A 14,045-nucleotide genomic window follows, 5' to 3' on the forward strand; every position below is an offset into this window, starting at 1 on the left:
ACCCACGCAGACATGGGGAGAACATACAAACTCCACACAGAGGCCAACCTGGGATGACCCACCAAGGTTGGACTACCCCGGGGCTTGAACCCAGGACCTTCTTGCTGTGAGGCGACCACGCTAACCACTGCGCTACTGTGCTGCCCTTCCTGCTGTCCATGCAGTTTAATTCATTCCATTTTTATATTTTGTAAGTTATTATATATATATATATATAAAATCCAATTAGTCAAGTAAATGTTCTATTTACCTGACTAAGTAAATGGAAAATCTACTTGACTAACTGGATTATTTTGCTCCTTTGCTGAGCACTATCCCTACCGTTGAGTGTTTCTTTTAACAAAGTTTATATATATATATACACATATAAAGAAAGAAAGAAAAGACATGGATATATGTATGGTTGAATTGTATTCCAAAATCTTGACAAGGAGAATTATACGTTGATGAACAATATAAATAATACTATTATTATCTTGCTTTTTGACCGGTAATGAGAATTTATTGCTCGTTTTATTGAAAAAAAAACATGCGGTGAGGCCTGGGTCAAACGTTATCTCCACAGGTGGGTCAAGGCATGAGCAAGTTCGATATCAACCTTTCTTATACGCCACTGTGGCAGAGCAAATTCCCAACCTCCGTTTCTCTGTCAGCTCGAACCCTGTGGCCATCTGGCTACCGCGTGACCGGTCTCCCCGGATAGTCCATTCAATTTGCCTTGTACATTCTGGAGGCCTCGTGGAATGCCTCTTATCTAATGTTTACCCAAACACGACCAGTGAACGAGCCAGCCAAAGTCCTGACGGGTTGAAGGACGTGTTCTCAAAACACAGTGCTGTACTTTACTTTTGAGATTGCCGTCACGGCGTCGCAGAGCAGAAAAGTTCTGGGCCAAAGGCCAGTTGAAGATCACTCACTCTGGCCAATAAGTGCTCTTTGTCTGAAGTCGTGATGGGCAGACAAAGAGCGCACGCAGAAGCCTCTGAATGCTAACAGGCTGGCATTGTGTTTCTGTCTTACATAAATTGTTGCTTGACACACACACACACACGCACAGAATATCAACAAGGTTGAGCGGATGGCGGCTGAAATCAGCAGCTGGACTCGTGGAGACCGGCTTTGTTTTGCTAAGACTGGAAGACTTCTCTCAGGAGACGTCCAGAGAAACAATCGACACTGCAATAAGCATTCTTGCCAGTACCACAGGAAGTACTCTCAATGGTGAAGAGGAAGCTCGGGGGGTTTGTGGAGCAAAGCATGTGTTGTGAACATAAACAAAGGCGCTAATCAATGAGTTTATGAATTCAGTGATGACTGAACGCCGTGGTTGATGTGCGACTGATCACGTTCCTAGCAGAGGTTACTGACCGTGTGTAGATGCCATTTTTGCGGCAGAAGGAGTTTTTGACGGATAGGCGTCTGTTGTTGAGCTCCAGGGCGGGGAAGCGTCCCTCGTCCAGGCGCATCATCTCCCCGTGGGTCAGAGGCAGCGCTGTACAGTTGGAGTGGTTGCCTGGGCAGGGAAAGGAGGAGGGTGCGGCGCGAGGGTTAGTTTTTAGTTGAAGTCTGAGCTGATGCAAGGATTAAACAGCTATTTTTGAAGGAAGGAATTAGACTTGAACAATGAACGTTTCGAGCAATGAATGCTTTGTGCAGGGCTGCAAAACTTGTGGTGAGTATTTTTTGGGCTTGCGTTTGTTTGAAAGACCACAGAAAATGTTGAATGTGTGTCTTGAACTTGCACTTGATTACAACATTTAATAACAACAATAATAATAACACTATTAATATTATCGTTGTTACTTTGAAAATGGACACATTCGTGCTTGGACATGCACATATGTATGAATGTGTGCACACACACATGCACACAGCTTTAACTGCAGGTTTGAGTGTGGGGGGGGGGGATGTGAGGTGGGGAAGGGGTTGGCTCCAGTGATCTTTTCTTCCCTTGACTAGTTAGTGTGATCTCACCCTTGCTGGCCCTGGGGCCCACTGCCCACTACTGGTCCCTGGTAAAACAAACAGCTGGCAATGGGACAGATCAACATAGTGGTTGGGAATGTTGGAAGACACGCTTGTGGTGAGCTGGCCTAAGAATCCCTCTTTGTATCCCCGGACAAACACCATCCTTGTCCAGACTGCTCTAGCCAAACCCTGTTTACTGACCCTTGGGGACCCTAGCACCATGCTAAACGCTGACCTAGCTGAAATATGCCACTGGAGCGAGGCTAAAGACAGGCTTGACCTGACCCTCCACTCTCGGTCCTCACTTGGTGGTCCAGATGACTTATTCATGTCAGCTACTCTTTGCTGCTGGGTGACTACACAACCTCTGGTCCATCAGCCCCAGATGACCCTCGTCTTACTTACTCCCCAAGCAAGCCAGCATATGTGGCATTATTACATAGCACCAATAGTTGTACCACTGATCAAAAATTTAAACTAAATAGTGCCAGTCAGCCCATGACATCACCCCACAAAAATAATGCCACCAGGAATGAGTAAGCATTCCTGCAAGCTGGCTACGGTGGGGGCTGAGGACCATAAAAAGCCACAGTTACACAATGACACAAAATCTGAGTAATGACCTCAACATTACATCTCTGCCAAGCCATTTATCCCAGGTATTGATCTCTGCTGTAGTTATCCATAAATAACAACGCTTATTTCCTTTTCCAATCCACCTTTTATTTTTTACCTGTCTTTTATCTGTCTGACAGATAAAGTGAAGAAATCTGGGCCAGTTGGATAACAGTATAAACAAAAACGCTGCGGTTATACAAAACAGTTTTTGGATACACCCTCATCAAAATGTAAATCTCAGCAAAGCTGTCTTGGAAGAAGAGTTTCAGTCAATACCACAAACTGCCAAGGCAAACTAAGCAACATGTCAATGATGAGTTGAGCAGCTTGCTCGTTTTACTACCTGAGTCTGCTTTCTTGGTGTACTTCTTGCTCTGGCCTCGGATGATAAGGATGAAGACGAGGAGGAGGATGAAGATGAGGCCCACCAGAGCAACCACTACCAGGAACCACCACTCCTCATAAAACGGAGACACTTTCTGGGCTGAGCAAATGACAGATGATGCATATTAATACTACGAGGGAGCCCCAAATATGCAGTAATACATACATATGTTTAATAGATCATTCTAGTCACTGCTCATGTGGAAGTATAATCAACCTGATATGGAAGGGGAGGGTGCACTTGGGGACCCATAGCCATAGTCGTTGACCCCGATGACCCGGAAGTCATAGGTGACACCTTCTCTCAGCATGTCAAGATTGAGTGTGTATGATGTTACTTCCTTGGGAATATCTTTGACCAGGATATCCCACAGTCCCTCATCTAAAGGCAGGATAGAGACATGTATAAGTATTTACCTCACTGTTGTCAGTTAGCATATAAAACCCAATGATTCTGGGATTGGAAACCCCAAAAAATATTTTTATTTAGTTATTTTTGTTGCCTCACCAGAGGGTCTGGCCTCTATGACGTAGCGCGTGATGGGTGCGCGGCCCGGATCCCCATTGGTCCAGTGCAGTGTGAGAGCAGTACCATAACGGGAGATGAAGGGTTCTCCGGGAGGGCCTGGGGCCCCTTGGGAACGGAAAAATAGGAAAGTGAGAAACACTACAATCGCCACGTATCGGACATCATAATGATATTCTATTTTAACCCTATCGTACGAACAGGAATATCAGAAATAGCAATATATATTGCGATGATAAAGAGTCTCACCTTCTCCAGGCCCAGTGGTGATGTTGGCTTCCACTTCCGGGCCATAGGTAAGGGTTTTGGCCCTGATGCGGAAGTTATAGGTGACCCCATCCGCCAAGTCTTTGATCTTCATCCACAGGGGGGCGCTGCCCTTCACATCTACTGTCACAATCTTACTGACACCTGGAGTGCGAGGAGAGGTGTCTGTACAGGAAACACTAAGACTCTAGACACTGCTTTCTACGAGCGGCAGGTAAGCACATGTGCATCAACGCACTCAAGCATTTGCGGCAAGCTTGTGGATGTGAAGATGTACATTGAGACACACAGGGAAAAATCAAGTTAAGGATAGACAGACGAGCACATACAATACTGCCAGATAAACACACCACCCTCCATCCTCCAACCTGTCTGTTGACTTACACCAAGTCCGCGCTGATCTGGACAAATTGGAAAATGGCATTTTTGTGTTTCATGTATTTTCAGATCGTTTGAAAACGATCTGAAAATCCATCCACACTGAAAAACATCCATATTTAAAATGCCAAAACAAGAGAAAAACACTTAACAGACCATACCAATGTTTATGCATGTTACAGCCCATTTACTACAAATTATGTATACATTATACTACTCCCGATCATTTTCCAAAGCTTATCACACTGTTTTAGATTGTTTAATATGTTTTTCCTACCTCCCAGGAAGCCAGTGGTTTCCTTTCATTTCTGCACAGTTTGAAAATCAGCTTTCCGAGACTTGAACATTGCTTAGTGACCCATTCATTTGTAGTAAATGGGCTAAAAGATGCAAAAACACCGGTACAGTCCTTTATGTCTCTTATATCTGGGCATACACAGGCCACTCGTGCCAGGAACTTCATCTGAGATCACATGACAATCACACATCAGCAATTTCAAAAACCTCAGTTTTCACCGTCCTCACTACCATGCTAGAACAGCATTTCAAATTTCTACACTTTGGAAAACGTTTTCGAAAACATACATGGTCGAAAGTAGTCGAAAGTGTAAGCTGAGTGTGGATGGATGACCAAAATAGAGGAAAAAAAAGATGTATTTTCAAATTCATCTCTGTTAGCGTGAACATGACCTTTGTGTAGTAACTAGTCTATTGTTCCAGCAGCACCTGCATAGAGTGGGGTGGGGGTCTGTCTCTAGGAGGTCCATCTAAACTCTCTGCCCTCCCTCAATAGCCCTGTCCTCACCATCTCTCTTATGGCTTAACTTTGCTTTGCTATGGGTCCATTAGTGGCTAGCCCAGGGGCCAGAGCGGCCTCTGCTAAACATTCCACCTCTGCTCCCAATTACTTAAGAATCTGGTTTAGGCAACCATACATTGGCAGCTATTAACCATGTTTTACTCAGTGAGAGAGGATGTTGGAGAAAAGCCCTACCAAAGCAGCCCAACACACTTTATCAACCATGCCTGTGTGCCGCCATGGGGCCTATACTCATCTGTAACAGATTAGAGCAACAGCTTAAGCAGTGTGAATTTAGAAAGTGCGGGGTGACTAGGCTATAGGTCATAAATCACGGACTGAAAGCCAGCTGAGGAATGTCAAGGTATGACAGAGTTATTAGGCTCTGGACAGTTTCTCACCATCCACGGGGGTGCAAGGTTCGTAAACCAGGCGGTAGCCCTCAATGATGCCATTGGCCTGCTTAGGCTCTCCCCATGACACATTGACTGATGTGGTGGTCAGCTCGCTGAAATGGATGAAGCTGGGGGCACTGGGAGCTTTGGAGAGGAAAGGAGGCAGAACAGAGAGAGGGAAACGAGGGTTAGATGTTTCCTCACAACTAGAACGAAAGAGAACATTGCTCATCTACAGCTAGTTGGCCTTTATGGTTGGGTTTCACAATCAGCGACTTCTTTACCATCCATGACAGTAGTGCTGTCTTAATGATACTGAAGTAATTGTGCAATGAAATGATGATGATATTCATTATGTGGAAACAATGGTCTTACCACGTTGCTTCCTTTGCGGTAATAACTGGCTGTTACGTACTGGAGTTTAGATGTCTAAAGTACCTCCATATTTGTGGATGGATTGAAGGGTTGGTTGGAAATTTGGATTTCAAGAAATGTAACATGCATCTTATAAATTGTCAGTGAGTCAGATCTATATATATATAAAGCAAGAGTGTATGTTTGTATGTTTGCTTAAAACTCCAGAAATGCTCATTGTAGAACAAAAAGAAAGGTATCTTTAGAATCACCACTTTCCAAGGATTGCACAGTTCGAAAAATATTTGAAAAACCAAGTAAAAAATTTGATTCATTTGCGAAATTGAGTTTATTTTGTGGCGATTTGCGGTGGCAGATTTGCAGCGATTAATACACACATTGGCAAAGAAGCTTGATGAATGGATTGAAAATTATGACATTTGATAATTTTCATTAATAAGATTTGTTTATTCGACATTCATTTATCACATGTATCATATCATAAATTATACTATATTTCATCATCGATTATATTGTAAAGATCGGATCATGTGGGTTGTTTTGGTGAGAACATTTTTCCCAGGCAACACCGGGTACTTCTGTTAGTCATTAATAAACCATAGCTACCATCGTTGTTTACAGCCAGTCTTCCCATTGCTTGAGTCTTAATTTTGGAGAACATGTGGGAGGATTTGACTACAGATGAGTAACAGGAACACTATGGAACAAATGTGATAGTTGACAGATAGTTAAGAAGAAAATCACTGTAATCACTTGTGGTCTAATGGGAATTGATTTATGTGATTAAAGATAGTGTTCTGGATTATGTAAGGAGTACCTTGGTAGAGTATTGCATTTTTTCTCATGACACATTCAATAAAGCTTTGATTGTTGTCATGTTTTTTTTGTTTCGTCCAAATGGATTGATTTGTTTGTTTGAATCGACTGAGATAGATATCATGGACACTGATGGCTGTAAACTGAACTTTCATTTCTTATTATCAGTGCATGAATAGTATAAGAGGGTAGGACTAGAGGACTACCCCTTTTCAACATCCATCCATCGATTATCCAAGCCGCTTATCCTAATTAGGGTCGCGGGATGCTGGAGCCTATCCCAGCAGTCATTGAGTGGCAGGCGGGGAAACACCCTGGACAGGCCGCCAGGCCATCAAACACACACACACACACACACACACACACACACACACACACACACACACACACACACACACACACACACACACACACACACACACACACAAACACACCTGGGGACAATTTAGTACGGCCGATTCACCTGACCTACATGTATTTCAACTGTGGGAGGAAACCAGAGCACCCGGGGGAAACCCACGCAGAAACGGGGAGAACATGCAAACTACACACAGAGGACGACCCGGGATGACCCCCAAGGTAGGACAATCCCGAGGTTCAAACCCAGGACCTTTTTGCTGTGAGGCGACCATGCTAACTACTGCGCCACAATGCCGCCTTTTTCAACATGATCGGTAATATTTGCATCCTAGTATATACTAGGAGCAGAGGTCAGCTGCAGCACCCGGGGACCAACTCTAGTTCTTCTTTCCATTGCCTTGCTCAGGGGTACAGACAGGAGTATTAACCCTAACGTGCATGTCTTTTTGATGGTGGGAGGAAACCGCGGCATGGGGAGAAAATGCAAACTCCACACAGAAGGGACCTGGGACGGCCTGGGGTTTGAACGCAGGACCTTCTTACTGGTGGCAACAGCGCTAACCACTGGGCCACCGTGCTGCCCCAAACGCATGTAAATGTAATTATTCCAGCGCATGTTTGCTGAGTCCAAGTTGCAAAAATTTTTTTTTACTCCCTATCAGTTCAGCGTAGATCAGCAGAGCAAAGGAGAGAATGTTTCTGGCCAAGTCGGTCTAAGTAGCAATGCGACTGAAGAGGGAAACTGCTGTACACACAGGACTGCACCAAATCTTTCTCTGAGCTTGAGCAGGGGCTGTGAGAATTCTGCATACTGACCCAACCCAGACCCAGCTTAGTGTCAGGACTTAGCCACAATTCTGCATGAAATTCACAAAAGCTTGTGTTGGCTCCCTTCCCAGTACCCTGTAGTGCAGAGAGCCAAAATTCCTCCTATTTTGTTTTAAATTCTCAGCACTTAGTACCCGTCACCAGTGTTAAAGCCTTCAAGGGGGCGGAAAAGACAAGGGAAACTTATACAGTAACCCATTTCTCTGCCGAAACCCCCAAGGAGGGACTGGTACTAGTTGGTGAACACAGCCTCCTTTGTGTGGTCACAACCAAAAAAAAAAAAAAACCCAAATCCACGAGTGCCCCCCACCCCCACTGCCTCCCTCCCTCCCTCCTAGTCCTTTCCTTCTGCATTGTCATTGGTCCTCTGCCCCTATGGCCTCGGAGGAGCTTCCAAGAAGCCATGCTGATCCCTTTTGACGTATTCAGTATGTCTTACCCAGCAGAGGAGTTCTGAAAACGGTCCACTCTGCGTAGGTTCTGCTGCTAATGGGAGGCAGTATTGTCGCTTTAACAACTGCACAGTTACACCTACAACCCTTTTCACATTGCCATACAGTAATCCAAGAGGAGCAGAGTCATCCCCTGTGCTTTTGTCAAGTTCTTTTGCTGCTCAAAGGCCCACCAACCTTGGGACACAGTGTAACAGGAGCACAGCAACACACAAGAGTAGAACATAAAATAGATGATAGAAATATAGAAGAGTAAAAGGTGATAAGAGAAAGAATGTATGTGACAAAGATGAAGGACAGAGAGAGAAAAGACTGGCTGAGAGAGACAGGCAGAGAGAAACTGAATGAGACACTGATATAAAGAGTGGCTGCAGATCGAGTTCCTTACGCAACAGTAGCGACCTCTAACCTTTTACATGATGAGTGCAATATCTCTTTAATGCCTATCTGGACCCACTGCACCAAGCCTCACCTGCTTGCTGAGTGCGCCCTCTTGTGGGCAGGGAACGGGGTCCGTCCCCAGCAGCATTAAAGGCTGCTATGCAGATCATGTAGGTGGTGTAGCCTGTCAGGTTTTTAAGCTTCACTCCCAGCTCAGGCAGGAATAGAGTACGAAGGCGCTCGGTTTCATTCTGCAGCTGGAACTCCCAAAAATAAATCTACAAACAGAAAGAAAAAGGTCATGATACAGAATTCGTATTGATGTCTTTTTCAGTGACACCATAAAAAAACACTATAAAGATATGATGCAAGTTTGGCTGCTTTGTGGAAAAACACAAAAGAGAACAGGGCTGAAACCTTGTAACCCTGGATATCTCCATTCTGAGCATCCAGAGGAGGAGGGTCCCATGTCACATCCAGCTGTGTCGCTGTTGAGGACTGGATGATGATGTTCTGGGGCGAGGCTGTGGGGACTGCAGGCAAAGTAAAAATATCATTTCAGTCACTTTTGATGTGTTCTAACAAACTTAAAGAGAAACAGTCACAATTTCCACCATTCTCTCTCTCTCTCTTATATATATACGTATATATATATATATATATATATATACACACACACACACACACACACACACACACACACACACACACACACACACACACACAATTAGGATTATTTTGCTCCTTGTTTGTTAAGCACTTTTCCCACCGTTGAGTGTTTCTTTTAACAAAGTATATATATATATATATATATATACGTATATATCCATCAATCCATTTTCCAAACCGCTTATCCTGCTCTCAGGGTCGCTGGAGCCTATCCCAGCCGTCATTGGGTGGCAGGCGGGGAGACACTCTGGACAGGCCGCCAGACTATCACACAGGGCCCACACACACATACACATACACACACACACACACATTCATACCTAGGGACAATTTAGTATGAACGATTCACCTGACCTACATGTCTTTGGACTGTGGGAGGAAACTGGAGGCCCAAGAGGAAACCCACGCAGACACAGGGAAAACATGCAAACTCCACACAGGACAACCCCCAAGGTTGGACTACCCCGGGGCTCGAACCCAGGACCTTCTTGCTGTGAGGCGACCACGCTAACCACTGTGCCACCATGCCGCCCCACAAATATTTATATATGTATGGACAACACTCCATCAGCAGCCATAATACCGAGTGGTCCCTTTTGTGTGTCTTTGAAACCCTGCCGAAATTGTGTCTACTGTGACATCCCTGGCAAACAAGAAGTGGATGTGAGAAAGTGAAAACATACCTTCTGGTTTGCTGATAGGCTGTATTGTATTAAGAAATGTGACTATCAACACTACATACAGCTGTATAAGAAAATGAGAGTAACAGCGCTAATGTTGTTATTTGCAATTTCTAATACAATGTGAACTGAAGGGTGTGCTCCAATTATCGGGGCATCACACGTGCAGCCTCCCTGGGAAAGTCTACTCTAGGGTGTGCTTGAAAGGAGGCGCTGACCAATTGTCGAACCTCGGATCCACGAGGAACAATGCGGATTCTGTCCTGGCTGTGGAACAACGGACCAACTCTTTACCCTTGTGGAAGTGCTGAGGAAGGCATGGGAGTTTGACCAGCCAGTCTACATATGTTTTGTGGACTTGAAGAAGGCTTACGACCGTGTACCCCGGGGCAGTTGCTACAAGCCATCTGGTCCTTTTATAATCAAAGTGAGGGCTGTATCCGCATTCTTGGCACAAAAACATGTTTTCGTTGGCTGTCAGACTACGCCAAGGTTGTCCCTTGTCTCTGATTCTGTTTGTGATATTCATGGACAAGATCTCAAGGCGCAGCCAAGGTGAGGAGTGTGTCCATTTTGGGAACCTCGGAAGTGCATCTCTGCTCTTTGCAGATGATGTGATTTTGTTGGCTTCATCAGAACGCGACCTCCAGCACGCACTGGGGCGGTTTGCAGCTGAGTGTGAAATGGCCGGGATGAGAGTCAGCACCTCCAAGTCTGAGGCCATGGTTCTCTACCGGAAAATAGTGGATTGCTCCCTCCGGGTTGGGGATGAGTCGTTTCCTCAAGTGAAGGAGTTCATGTATCTCGGGGTCTTGTTGACGAGTGAGGGTAGGATGGAGCGGGAGATTGACAGGCGGTTTGGTGCAGCATCAGCAGTAATGCAGACGTTGTACCGGACTGTTGTGGTGAAGAGGGAGCTGAGCTGGAATGCAAAGCTCTCAATTTACCAGTCAATCTTCGTTCCAACCCTCACCTATGGTCATGAGCTTTTGGTAGTGACAGAAAGGGTGAGATTGTGGATACAAGCGGCTAAAATGAGTTTCCTCCACAGGGTGTCTGGGCTCAGCCTTAGAGATAGGGTGAGGAACTCGGACATCTGGAGGGAGGTTGGAGTAGAGCCACAGCTCTTTCGCATCGAGTGGAGCTAGTTGAGGGGGTTTGGGCATCTGATTATGATTCTTCCTGGGGCGCCTTTCTTTGGAGGTTTTCCGGGCACATCCAGCTGGGAGGAGATCCCGGGGTAGACCCAGAACTCGTTTGAGGAACTACATGTCCAATCTGGCCTGGGAATGACTTGGGATCCCCCAGGAGGAGTTGGAGGGCGTTGCTAGTGAGAAGGACGTCTGGAGTGCCCTACTTAGCTTGCTGCTACCGCGACCCGACCCCGGAGAACCAGCTGATGATGAGATGAAATGCTACTAGTAAATCAGGATGCGAGTTTCCACATTCACCGATTGTCCGCCCACCAGTGACATCACTGGTGGACACATTTCCACACAATTTTGCCGGCATTTCAGAGACACGCAGAAGACTGTATGTATATATATGTGTGTATATATATATATATATACACTACCGTTCAAAAGTTTGGGATCACATTGAAATGTCCATATTTTTGAAGGAAAAGCACTGTACTTTTCAATGAAGATAACTTTAAACTAGTCTTAACTTTAAAGAAATACACTCTATACATTGCTAATGTGGTAAATGACTATTCTAGCTGCAAATGTCTGGTTTTTGGTGCAATATCTACATAGGTGTATAGAGGCCCATTTCAAGCAACTATCACTCCAGTGTTCTAATGGTACAATGTGTTTGCTCATTGGCTCAGAAGGCTATTTGATGATTAGAAAACCCTTGTGCAATCATGTTCACACATCTGAAAACAGTTTAGCTCGTTACAGAAGCTAAAAAACTGACCTTCCTTTGAGCAGATTGAGTTTCTGGAGCATCACATTTGTGGGGTCAATTAAACGCTCAAAATGGCCAGAAAAAGAGAACTTTCATCTGAAACTCGACAGTCTATTCTTGTTCTTAGAAATGAAGGCTATTCCATGCGAGAAATTGCTAAGAAATTGAAGATTTCCTACACCACTGTGTACTACTCCCTTCAGAGGACAGCACAAACAGGCTCTAACTAGAGTAGAAAAAGAAGTGGGAGGCCGCGTTGCACAACTGAGCAAGAAGATAAGTACATTAGAGTCTCTAGTTTGAGAAACAGACGCCTCACAGGTCCCCAACTGGCATCTTCATTAAATAGTACCCGCAAAACACCAGTGTCAACATCTACAGTGAAGAGGCGGCTGCGGGATTCTGGGCTTCAGGGCAGAGTGGCAAAGAAAAAGCCATATCTGAGACTGACCAATAAAAGAAAAAGATTAAGATGGGCAAAAGAACACAGACATTGGACAGAGGAAGACTGGAAAAAAGTGTTGTGGACGGATGAATCCAAGTTTGAGGTGTTTGGATCACAAAGAAGAACGTTTGTGAGACGCAGAACAAATGAAAAGATGCTGGAAGAATGCCTGACGCCATCTATTAAGCATGGTGGAGGTAATGTGATGGTCTGGGGTTGCTTTGGTGCTGGTAAGGTGGGAGATTTGTACAGGGTAAAAGGGATTCTGAATAAGGAAGGCTATCACTCCATTTTGCAACGCCATGCCATACCCAGTGGACAGCGCTTGATTGGAGCCAATTTCATCCTACAACAGGACAATGACCCTAAACACACCTCCAAATTGTGCAAGAACTATTTAGAGCAGAAGCAGGCAGCTGGTATTCTATCGGTAATGGAGTGGCCAGCGCAGTCACCAGATCTGAACCCCATTGAGCTGTTGTGGGAGCAGCTTGACCGTATGGTACGCAAGAAGTGCCCATCCAACCAATCCAACTTGTGGGAGCTGCTTCTGGAAGCGTGGGGTGCAATTTCTCCAGATTACCTCAACAAATTAACAGCTAGAATGCCAAAGGTCTGCAATGCTGTAATTGCTGCAAATGGAGGATTCTTTGACGAAAGCAAAGTTTGATGTAAAAAAAATCTTATTTCAAATACAAATCATTATTTCTAACCTTGTCAATGTCTTGACTCTATTTTCTATTCATTTCACAACATATGGTGGTGAATAAGTGTGACTTTTCATGGAAAACACAAAATTGTTTGGGTGATCCCAAACTTTTGAACGGTAGTGTATATATATATATATATATATATATATATATATATATGAGATAGATAGAGAAAGCCAACGCTGAAAATCATGGTTGTTTCCCTTTAACATGAATATTCAACATTCATGATCCAGTCCATTCAATGTGAGTAATAAAATATTTCAAGCAAAATAAACTCGAGGCTAAATTCAGTTGCAATGTGTGCAACAGAGAAGGTAAAACACATACCTGCTTCACCAACAAACACTTCCTGTGGTGCACTGCTAGGGCCCTCCCCCACAGCATTATACACGCTGAGACGGATCTCATAGCGCTTGTGTTTACTGAGATCTGCAGGGACAGACACCACAGAAATTTTAAGCAGAACATTTACAACCCCCCAACCTCTTCAAAAAAAAAAGAAAAGAAAAGACGTTTGCCCAGTGTGAGACACAAGTCAGAGGGATGCCAGTGGCAAGATAGCTTCCCAATCTGAGCGCAAAGACAGATGGATGGATTCATGAGGCTGGCAGATGAAAAGAGGAGGTTATCATGGGGACACCGGGAAGATTTGTCAGTGATTAAAAAGAAAAGAACATACAGTGAAATAATGACGGAGCATCTCATGGAGATTTAAGTCAAACGCGTCTCATGAGCAAAAAGCAGTCTCCACAAACAGAGTGGGAGGATAGCACGGCGTTGACACACAAGCATCATCAAGAACACACACACAGCATAAAATGAAAGGGACAGACGGAGAACAACACCAGTGAAGCACACAGGGAGAGACGGAGGACTTACTGTCCAGCTCGTATTGGGTGAGAGTGGATTCGCTCAAGTTCCTGACACTGTAAGGAGCTAGGAGTTTGAATGCAGCACAAGGCGGGGCGTCGGGGGGGGATGGGGTTTGTTTCACGGAACGGGAGAGTGAGTGGGAAAGTACAAAAAGGGGAGATTAATGATAGAAAGAAGATTAGCGCTCTCATCGGTGTGATTTGCATA

The 14,045-nt window shown here is 44.7% G+C and overlaps 1 protein-coding gene across 1 annotated transcript in view; it reads right to left on the bottom strand.

The window, feature by feature from the left end:
• The window catches only part of sdk2a (sidekick cell adhesion molecule 2a), a 69,095-nt gene that overhangs the window by 8,739 nt on the left and 46,311 nt on the right, over positions 1-14,045 (bottom strand). Inside the window, exons 33-42 of the mRNA XM_056287915.1 lie at positions 13,845-13,901; positions 13,293-13,394; positions 8,965-9,080; positions 8,639-8,825; positions 5,342-5,479; positions 3,746-3,907; positions 3,479-3,604; positions 3,188-3,352; positions 2,930-3,070; positions 1,369-1,513 (exon numbers count right to left, since the gene is read on the bottom strand). Of these exons, the coding sequence (XP_056143890.1) occupies positions 1,369-1,513; positions 2,930-3,070; positions 3,188-3,352; positions 3,479-3,604; positions 3,746-3,907; positions 5,342-5,479; positions 8,639-8,825; positions 8,965-9,080; positions 13,293-13,394; positions 13,845-13,901 (1,339 nt within the window). The remainder of the gene's footprint in view (positions 1-1,368; positions 1,514-2,929; positions 3,071-3,187; positions 3,353-3,478; positions 3,605-3,745; positions 3,908-5,341; positions 5,480-8,638; positions 8,826-8,964; positions 9,081-13,292; positions 13,395-13,844; positions 13,902-14,045) is intronic.

Source organism: Lampris incognitus, chromosome 10 (genome assembly GCF_029633865.1).
Source record: "Lampris incognitus isolate fLamInc1 chromosome 10, fLamInc1.hap2, whole genome shotgun sequence".
Taxonomy (NCBI): Eukaryota; Metazoa; Chordata; class Actinopteri; order Lampriformes; family Lampridae; genus Lampris; species Lampris incognitus.